Source organism: Silene latifolia, chromosome 2 (genome assembly GCF_048544455.1).
Source record: "Silene latifolia isolate original U9 population chromosome 2, ASM4854445v1, whole genome shotgun sequence".
In the NCBI taxonomy this organism is placed as follows: domain Eukaryota; kingdom Viridiplantae; phylum Streptophyta; class Magnoliopsida; order Caryophyllales; family Caryophyllaceae; genus Silene; species Silene latifolia.
Window position 1 is genome coordinate 198,055,507 of NC_133527.1, and position 10,857 is coordinate 198,066,363.

General features: G+C 35.7%; 1 protein-coding gene across 2 annotated transcripts; it reads right to left on the reverse strand.

The window, feature by feature from the left end:
- Positions 1 to 1,000: 1,000 nt before the first annotated feature.
- LOC141644334 (putative thimet oligopeptidase) lies at positions 1,001 to 10,857 on the reverse strand. 2 transcript variants are annotated; one of them, XM_074453833.1, is made up of 21 exons: positions 10,570 to 10,857; positions 10,141 to 10,262; positions 9,198 to 9,358; positions 8,431 to 8,521; positions 8,127 to 8,306; positions 6,987 to 7,067; positions 6,356 to 6,436; positions 6,176 to 6,268; positions 5,821 to 5,901; positions 5,541 to 5,703; positions 5,295 to 5,415; positions 5,128 to 5,200; positions 4,939 to 5,046; positions 4,165 to 4,262; positions 4,033 to 4,078; positions 3,736 to 3,832; positions 3,198 to 3,271; positions 3,005 to 3,109; positions 2,677 to 2,757; positions 2,131 to 2,300; positions 1,001 to 1,446 (listed from the first exon to the last, which is right to left on the reverse strand). In XM_074453833.1, the coding sequence occupies exons 1-20, from the start codon at positions 10,754 to 10,756 to the stop codon at positions 2,190 to 2,192; spliced, it is 2,154 nt and encodes a 717-aa protein (XP_074309934.1). In that variant the 5' UTR covers positions 10,757 to 10,857; the 3' UTR covers positions 1,001 to 1,446; positions 2,131 to 2,189. The 2 variants fall into 2 exon arrangements, with proteins under 2 accessions (XP_074309934.1, XP_074309933.1); XM_074453832.1 differs by having other exon boundaries at positions 1,001 to 1,449.

Sequence of the window (10,857 nt, forward strand, 5' to 3'; positions counted from 1 at the left end):
ATGGACTACCTGATATTCAATTCACAAATTCTTTCTGTGCATTTAATTAGAACACAAATTCTTGTTTGTGACGGCACATATCCGTCACTTTTGAGTGACGGATACCATTTTACCTCACAAAGTACCCACTTTTTCTCTCTCTGCAACACTATTCATGTGGTCCCCTTTCTCCACTAACTCATTTTGTTACCATTTTATCTCACAAAATATCCGCCACAAATGGTAACCCGTCACAAAGACATGTATTTGCACCAAAAAAAATTAGAAAGACATGTATTACAATAAATTGACGATGGCATATAATTGGATTTTGAAATACGTAGTTATTATGATTCTTAATTAATTTAGCTTGTACAGTTATTTGATAAGTGAGGTTAACTTCCTATAAAGTCTTATTCGCATAAAAAAAATTGTCATTGACCATTATGGGAAATTATTCCCATCGACTTTTTAATTCGCCTTATATTTATCAGCTCAATACCAACATGCCATATTGCTGTAATTTTCAATTTTTCATTAGCCAAACAACAAAATTGATACAATGTTTGGTATGGGAGACATCTACACCTATAAGCTATAGCTACATCAAAACCGTCTAATTCAACTAGCTATGTTTAAGCCAACTTCATACGTTGAATTAAAACACACCTCTTTAGTTAAAGTTAAACAAATGGATAAAAAATAGAAAATAGCTTTAGATGTCGACCGAGTAATCCTATAACTTCCGATCTTCAAAAATGATTTCATTTAATTGAGGTCTTTTCCATAAAAGTGTAGCAGTCCAATAGGGCCATTATGAGAGATGTGGACTTCATGACTTGTGAATTATGATATTATGATATTATGATAAACTGACTTTGGCATTGATTTGATCCTAAAATGTGAGATGTAAAGAATTCATTAAAAATATTAGCAAGTGTAAGTAGCTTTCATATATTTGGGACCAGCTCGTGCTTAGAAGTTAGAACAATTGGAAGAGTGATACCTACTAAAGACGACATTAACCAACCACTCATGGAATTTAAGTGTCCATGTAAAGTAATTAAGCAACCACCGTCCAATCGACCAACAATATTACCCCAATATCTCAATGACTCTCAATTTGCGACAGTGGCGGGACTCAAATGCTAAATACAGTAAAACGGAAACTCAGATGGATCAATACTGTAGACCTTTACAATACAAGGACCATAATAACTAGCTTTAATCTTTGTAAGAAGTACACAATGAATCGATAATCGATCACTAAATTATTGTGCTAAAATCATCTAATACCAGCAAATTAGTACAAGCACGCCAGGGTCAGAAGGCCAATTAAGCTATCCACAATCAAAAACCGCAATAACTGCTGCCGGAATTCGGTTTATCTGACCATTTATTTAACGATGAGGAAGAACTAAGGATAATTGGTATGATGCTGCTGCAGTCTAGTTAATATACCAACACCTGCTGAATACATAAGTTGATTCAATAACATCATCATATCTGAATCGAAGTATATGTAAAACAAAGCAAGCATAATTTGGTCGGGATGTCAAGCCAGCAGAGACCATATCACCAGGGGAACTTCGACAAACTTGAGGTCTTAGGATTTATGAAATATCATATTTCAGTAAGAATGACGATTACGTCATTTTGATCTTGGTATTAAACTTCGGGAAAATCAATGATTTTGTTTTTTTTTCTCGATTAAATGCAAGAAAAAATTATACTCTGTAATTGAAAGCTCTCTTCAACAAAACAATTTAGTCAAATAGATCAAGAGCTGCAAACTGGGTCTAAGCCTGTTTACTTTTAAGAATGAAGACTTTTTCATTTTCCTCTTGACACTTAAAACTCACACATGACGGCCTGATCTCCGCCTTCGTGTCATAAATGAAGGTCCATACCGCATTGAAAAGTGGTCGCGGTTCAAAAACTATACTATGATTTTGTTCTTTCTGATTTAGGACAAGTAAACTATTGACAGCTGCTTAGTAGGTCAAAAGACCTATTTAAGCTTTCGGTAGCTAATTGGCATCAAATACTAGTAACCTAAAAAATGTGACTGATTTTAACAAAATTCAAATATACTTGTGCGACCAAAAGCTGGAAACATACAATATGGAGCAACAAACTTAGATGTCTTACCTGATAGCCTTTACACAAGTAAGCAACCCGACCACAAAAGCAACTGGTCAATCAGTGCCTCACACACTTGATAAAGCTATGTTATCTACAAAAGCTTGAACTGACGGTTCTCTCCCTAGAAAGTTTGTCAAACATTCCAGTGGGTCCTTAGCTCCCCCTGGAGCCAATACCTGAAGAGAAGAAGAATAAGTTCAACTATAATATACCCGAACTTCTTGAGTTCACTAAATTAGATGTCTGCCCACATATTAACAGAATTACACCGGCAATCATCTCTAGTTACGAATGGGCTTTTAAGTCTCTTAGCGCTGAGTATGACGAATGATCACGTAGAGTTAGAAAGATGATTTCGGACATTATGGTGGAGGTATGTTTCTTTTCTTATAGGTCAGCAGAAGCAGAAACAGAGACCTCGGGTTGGCTATTATAATTTCCTAAATTTTAGTAAAACCATATGCAGATGGTTAAATGTACGAACAGACAATAATAACCCTGTAGACTCGACACAATAAAAATCAAGACGCCGAAGGTACAATTGAATGGTACCTTGTTGCGAAACTGCATGCCAATATGATGATTGAGGATGCCATCATGAAATTTTGAAGCATATAGATCAGCAGCAAAAACCTGTAACAATAATTTCAGAAGTTGATCCTCGATTTTATTGAACTCCGTAAAATCACTTGAATACATACATTTGCTTTTGGACAAGAGTTTTATAAGATGAAAAATATGTGAGGGAACGTAGACAACTCAAATGAATGAAGTATTATATATGCATGAATAAAGAAACATGAAGATGACTGACTAGGAAAATGCAAGAAATGAAAAATGCGAAACAGAGAGAACGAGTCAAAGTAAAGATATTAGACACCTTGCTCCAAATGCGACTGTAACAAGATGCTTCATAACCAACGGCTGAATGAGGAAAACATGACGCTGGATTGGTGCCTTCCAAAAACGGTAATCCTAACATCACCTGCCCAAAATTATACAAAAAAAAAATCGTTTCAAATAGAACTTCAAGTAGTGAATGCACCCCAAAGGCCCAAATTTCCTTAATTTACCTTGGGATGCAGAAACTTGAAAACCTCGAGCAAGTCCACATTGTCAGCAGAATATATTATTTGATCAAAAAGACCTGAGTGGTAAAATGAGTAAAGGATCAGTACACACGGACACATCTTCTATCCAGACCATAATTATGGCGAAATCCTTCATCCAGACAGCCATTTTTAAAATACGCACAGCATAAAGACTATTTCTTAAGATGCAAACGGCCAAGAATAGATTTTAGATTGAGTGATGGTTTTAGACTAGTCGACAACTGTACCCAGGCTATGTTCACACTCGTATTAAACTATTAGATTGAATTAAAGCTGAGTACTTCAGAATTAACTGGGTATCGCAACAACATCAGTAATTCACTTTAACACAAATCCTCTTCCGCAAAAACCAAAAGAAAAAAAAAACAAGTATCATGGTCACAAGTCCTCAACTGACAGCATAAAGAATTATATACATGAGCTTTAACCAGAAAAGACGGCACACTCATCATGGAAAAATAAGACCATGCACCACTTTGCGCATAGGAAGATGGCTTACAGTAAAGAATTTCTTGCATCAATTTCAGAGCAGAAAATGAATGTCGACATCTCCTTATTGATGTACAGATATCATCCTTGATCGGTCTTGTTATATCCTACAGAAATCAGAATAGAGCATACATGAGAAGGATAGCCAAGACTCAGTAGATCAGGTGGTCAAGAACTCGACCACCCTAGAGGCCGGGAGTGGTTGATAGATACTTCACGGAATCAACTCCCATCTATCATCATCATTACCGAGTCGACAAATGAAATACCTGAGAATAGAGCTATAAATCAAGAAATAGGATCTCACCTGATAATAGCCAGAGATTAGCTTCAGGATGCTGCTCTCATAGCACCTAACCAAAAGGTTGAAAGAGTAACCAAGTAAGCAACTAAGCATGGTATTTTAAAAGAAAGAATGAGGATAATGGAAAAGGCTCACCAATTCTCAAACATATGTCCCGGAATCTCCAGTAAGTCAGGGTCGACGCGTAAGCCAGAGAATCGAGCAAGTGAAGAATGGTTGCATAAATGATGAGCCTGAATTACACCATCAACCTTATGTTATTTACTGACAAGTTTCCTGCTCATTTTAGGATATATCTTGCAAATTGACTGCGTAAGGAACTAAGTAGTTAGCTTTCTTAAACAATATTCATAAGTTTCTGTAGTGACAAGCATCTTATGCCATAATGTGATCAAAGAATAGGAATGATAGTAATGACTAATGACAGAGGGTAGCAATAAATAAGAAAGACCCTAACTTTCTATTGTCAAAAATTGTGGCAAAAGTCGTCTAGCCTATAAAATTTAGAAAAATAAGAGACAGAATATTAGCCGTTAGCTTTTGGACTGTTAAAACCATGTATTTAGCATTGTATTTAACCGTTATTCTTAGGAAGTAGGAATATACATCAATTTGTAACTTGGGATTAGCAATGTTGTTCATGCATACATTTTTGTATAAATACTTCAATACAATGAACAACCTTTCAGAATTCATCTTGCATATTCCCTCCTCTTCATTCTCTTTCTTTGTTATTAAGACAGAACTTTCATTATCATTTTTGGCTATCAGAAAGCAAACTTTCCAAAAGAATTGCCAAAAAGAATATTGAATAGAAGAGACAAAAAGCACTTATACAGTCATCACCCAGGAGCTAAGCATGAATTTACTGCAGTCAATACAACTAGTATGAGAAACAATTGAACATACCACATGGCCGAATTCATGGAAAAGGCTGACAACTTCAGAGAATCTCAATACTACAGGAGAGTCAATATCTTCCTTCAAGAGCTGGGTCATCAGTAGAACTACCGGAACCTGGCATTATAATAATGTTGAGCAACAATCAATAAATGTAGATTAAGTAACAAACAAAACGTACAAAATTCTTGTGCTCACCTGTCTGGCACCATTGGACGACAATGAACCATTCTGAAGAGGTAATACGCATGTTTGACTATATTTTTCTTCCCTGAATCAGACAGAATGTCGCAAATCAAGAAATTTTATAGCCAACTTTTCCACTGACGGAATTAAATGAAAAGAATGAGCCAGAGTTACCAAACCTAGAGTAAAGGTCTAAGTAGACATAGCCCATTAGTTCACCAGAGCTTAAATCAAAGACAGAAAACACACGTACATCATCATGCCACACATCGACACTCACAATTTCTTCAAATCTTAAGCCTGCACAAAGTAAAACATTGTGGTACCCATTAGATGACCTTCATAAGGTTGTTGAATGTCAAGACTTTGTACAGACACGCAAACTTAAATGACAGCAATATATATACAGGAAACTGGATCCTTACCAAAAAGATCTTGAACAATTTTGAAAATCCCTTGCAGTACCAAACTGAGTGGAAAGTACTCTTTAAGCGCTCCAAAGTCCACACTAAAGTTTTCTTCTTCATACTTCTTTACATAATAAAGCAGGTCCTCGATTCCAAAAGGAGAGCTCTCTTCCTCTTTCATCTGAATTTTTTTAAGAAAGATTAGGATACGACTACAAAAGATCGAAAAGTAGGAAAAAATACAAGAAAATTTGGTTCTTAATTGATGAATACAGGATACTGACAGAACCGTACTCACTTTTAAATTCTTTAATGTTTCAAGTTCTTTGGTAGCTAACTCAGATAAACTCATTGATAGATCTTCTAAGAATTCAAAGACCTGTGAAAAGAACAAACAGCTTACTGAAAGTACATCTTTGTAAACGAGGAAAGAAAAAACAAAATTAGTATCCTACAGCGATGAGGATGAGAAGTATTTCTCTTTCTATGTTGGGATATTCATTAGGATATTTCGAGCTTCTACTAGAATACATAATACAGACAAAACTTGTCAGTAGTACGCTGTATTCTAATAACAGCTTGAAGCTTAACTTCCTAATCCAATGGATACATAGTACAGACAAAATTTAACTGTATTCAAGATGTCTTCAGACCTTTGATGAAGTCTTTGCCATTCTAGAACAAACAACATATTCTGCATAATTATCATAGCCAAGCAACCGAGCAAATTTATGACGAAGCAGAACCTGAAAAACATGAACTTGTCAATAATTAGTGTAACGATACCGATGGACCTTCAAGACCATTATAAATGATTCTCCATTGTTTCTCACCAAATTTTCCAACAAGGGCACGTTAACATCTTTACACCTTTGCCCATATGCCACAGCTACTTTCCTCCGAGTTGCTCCAACCTATGCAAGGTTAGGAGAAAGACAAGGCAATATGAATCTGAAAATGAAAGAACTTACGAATAATAAAACACTTCTAAAACACTATAACTCAACCTTCATAGGAAAGATAAAAGGAATTTCATATGTTTTAGCTGATACGGTCGTACGGATGACAATATAACATCTTTGTTCGGAAGAAGTTCTATGGATTGTGAGAAGTGAGATGCTTCATGCTTGTTGGCTAAGGAGAGCCTGATTTATAAAATCAGGTAGTCAAAGCATACAAGACCTAGGGGCTTAGCATATACAACAAGGGGGTTTTATCAGGATATAGCGCATTTCTCTTTCTAAAGCACTTTTATCAAGCTACTAAGTATTGACCTTGCAGTAAAATCAAGAAATACAACTATATGCCAATCATTTCGAAAAGAAGCAATTGGCAAATATTACTTAAAATGCATAAACAAGATTAGCTTCATTCTTTTATACCTAGTTTTGATCCTTTAAAAAAGGAAATACTTAATAACAAAAACCCAACACTCGATATTAAATTAAAGAAATCAAAACTTACTTTGCAGAGCTCAAGTACTGGCAAAACATGATTACTTTTCAAAGTAATCTTCACTTTATCATTGTTAGCTCGATCTAAGATCTGCAAAATAAAACTTAAGCTCATTCAGCAGGCAAACAATTACCAACAAGAGTATTGAAAATTCATGAGAAAAATCCTTCAACAGCAACATTAAACCAGTGCACAATGACTCTCAGCGATGTAAGGGCTGTTGAATGTACCCAGCTAACAATATTGACACAAAAAAGGCAGTTTCTGAATAAGCAATGATGAAAATTGCATCAAAATGATTGTTATTTCACGGTAAAAGGAAGCACAATCCCTTCAAGGAAGGAATTTTTATTCCTTTTTAATCTAAAACCAAAGAGTCTCTGGTTTCATAAGAAGTTCCCTCTGATGATGTAAATCTACCAATCTAACCATCTAAGTATGAATAACATGAATGGCTGAAGTGCAGCTATCATTCTCCGCATGGAAACCCCCACCTCTATACTGACAATAATCATGTCAATTTCCATGTTTACCATGAATATTTTTTTTCTGCAAACGTAAGATCAGGAGAAGTAACAACTAAGAAAAACAAGGGTGAACAATGGACGGTAGTTTGTAGGTCAATCCCCATCCCCCAAGATAAGGATCTAATATTATCTGCTCTAAACCTAAGCATATCTGCATATGCATCCAGAAAATCTATCTATCCAAGTACTGCTTGGCATTCATAGTGCTGAATACATGGCTAGTAACTAACATTTGAAACATTTAAGACGACTAATACCACAACAACCAACCATCCGTATACCAACAAAGTTACCCAGTGCCTCAAAAGCTCCTGTCTGAGTGGCTGTGGCAGATACCCTTGTGTTAGAACCTACAGACTTTTCCAGATGACCCATAACAGAACAAAAAATGTAGTTTAAATTTGCATGGAACCATGAATTAACTTGTACATCACAATTCAACTAGCTTTATTCCGAAGGCAAAGAATAATGAGTATATGGCTCCATTTGAAATGGAAAATACAACTATAATGGTAACTTTTGCAGTAGGACAAAATAAAAAACTCAAATAATCCATCAGGATGTATCTTTGGCTAACATCAATTTATCAGGATTTCAGAAAAACAAATTCTGGACAAATTACCTTAAGGAGTTCGTTTGGCAAACCTTCTAGCTCTGTCTCTGTGAAAAGAAGGAAAGTATTATCATCGTTCAGATTGTGGATGTACTGCATGCTTAAATCATCTATCAGAGATTGCAAGCGTTGAATTTCGTCTTTTTTGGTTGAGGAGAGGTTTAAGCCATTTCGTTCAAAATCTCTAACCTGTCACTAAGAAATGATTCATAAATATTCACCAGTGGAAAACAAGCTATTACGACATGCAATGAAAACATGTAATGGACATTGGACAAAAAAAAAAAAAAAAAAAAAAAGACTTAAGACATACCAGAGAATGAGCATATGATTTGGCTTCGGCATTTATCCATTCCCCTCTAGTTGTGAATGCTTTCAAAATACGGTACACATCCTCACGCTTTCTAGAAAGTTAACAAAGGATTATTAGATATGTCAAATTGCCAATAGATATATGAACATGAAACAACATTAGATGTAATATGATGGTTAAAGCAGCAAGGGATTGTTATAGCCATTATCACTGAAAATAAAATCTAACACTGCACGGAACTGCAAATGTTGTGGTTTCAAAAGTACATAAAACCTGTCTTTTTTCTTCATATAAAAAAACTAGGCGTTGAACATTTGAAAACTATGCTTTATCGACCAGCCAAGTGAATAAGCTATTTCTGGGGAAGAAATACAGGCATCAAGAACTCAACAGCTCACGTCATAGTAAGAACATCATTCTAAGGAAGGTTAAGATGATTCCACGGAAGTGTAAATTCTATGGAAGGTTAAGATGATTCCAGGGAAGCGTAAATTGCCAATATATTACCAAGAACTTTTTAATTTTCACCTCTAGCAATCATGTGTGCACTAAAGACTAAACCACAGTACACGAAGAATTTCTGAATATAACACTAAGTTTCTAGTTTTAGCCTCTTGGCTACCACTAACATATCATGCTACATACTCAACATCTAGTAACCTACTAAGCCTTTTTCTTCATAGTTTTTAACTATCTCAAAACAATTTTTCACCTCAAATGTGTGGAAAAGGAAAACGAGGAAATACAACATAATATAAAGGTAAGACCTGCAAGATGTGACATGTGTATTTATCTGCTGCTCTGCTTCAGCACTAGCTTTGCGCACATCCTCAGATGTTGACACTAACCTTGGGAAAACACAAGACTGGATCAAGGGAAATTGACGGGCCTCTAGATCTGCCAGTGCCATAATATCACGATACCTAACCTAGATATGAACAAAGAACATAGTAATAGATTATTTGAGCAGTCCAAATTTCAATCAATCTACTTTGTCATATTATAAACGCGATTATCTGAAATTTGGAATGACAAGCATCAGCTCTACGTAGCCCGCATGGTCACATTGATAAATGTCCAAAAATGACATGTTTGGTCTCTTTCATAGTTATCGCAGGCTTGGGACTAATATAGAATGTTTGAGCATTCACACTCATTTCATACAAATAAGGAATCCTGGATTGAAACAGTTAACGTACCCTAACATACTGCTATGTACTATCTAGGATTATACTATACATTTCAGTTACCTAGCCAATTAATGATAGTTCGGTATTATTGCCAACAAGAGAGATTGTCAGAAACATTTAAAGTATCGTAAAACATTAACATATACATCTCAAACAAAGTTCTTACACAATAAACCGCTCGGTGCCTAGCAAAATCACCTTGACACTAATATTCATCATCAGCCTCACATAAAAACACATCATCATACTTTCATGCGTTTCAAGATTACACATTCCAAAAATGTGAACATTTTAAACTATAAGAGGCAAGATTTCCTCAACCACGCTGCAACATTATGCTCCTAGTGATTTGTTTGAATTCAAATTCAAATTTTAACATACTAAACTAATATCAGCGACGGTATAATGCATTATGGACCTCAAAGCAATTACCAAGATCACAATGACATTTAAGCGTAAGATACTCGGTACATAAATTCGCAGAACAAAAATCCTAGCAAAAGAAATCAGCTTAAATCACCTTATCAGCTGGCACCGAAGAAAAAGCATCATGAACCTCCTTCGATTCTCTAACAATCTGGTCTGCTAATTTCCGAATCTCCGAGGCCGACAAATTAACCCTAACTTCAGACCCGGCGAGCTCTACAACGAACAAAAAACATCCGAAAACCGGAAAATCAATAACACATCCACATTTCCACACAAACATACATACACTATCACAAATAGTAAACAAAGCCTAAATTAAGACAGTTGAAAGTCAGTGAACACTCATCAAATCGTCTAGTACACACAAAATTCATCCGAAAACAAGAAAATCAATCGCACATAAACAATTCCGCCTACTAACTATCTATAGCACAATATTACCTAACACAAATCAACAAACAGTAAACAAAAGGACAAACTAAGCGATAATTTAATAGAAATTGATTAAAAACAGCTAAACCTTTCGATTTTCGGCGTCGTCTCCGAGAATTAAAAGCAACGAAAGCGAAGTTAAGAGCGACAGCGAGAATGGCGGCAGTTCCGGTGACAGCGATGACTTTCCTCCCTTTACTTCCGCCATTGTTAACACTTCTTCGAGAAGCTTCCTCCCTTCGATAATGGCGGTCGTCGTCTTCTTCTCCTCCCATTTGCAGACCGTCTCAATTTCTCTCTCTATAACACGTAAAACGTAACGCTCCCTTTCTCTCTCTAGAACTGTAGAAGTAACTTTGTGAGAGTAGAGTTAATT

Bases quoted from the DNA above. Each gene is read 5' to 3' on its own strand.
- LOC141644334 (XM_074453833.1), bottom strand. From the start codon at position 10,756: ATGGGAGGAGAAGAAGACGACGACCGCCATTATCGAAGGGAGGAAGCT. The intron at 7,068-8,126 runs GTAATTTGTCCA...TTTATTTTGCAG, and splicing joins TGCCAAACGAACTCCTTAAG to ATCTTAGATCGAGCTAACAA. The intron at 3,110-3,197 runs GTAAATTAAGGA...AATTTTGGGCAG, and splicing joins TCAAGTTTCTGCATCCCAAG to GTGATGTTAGGATTACCGTT.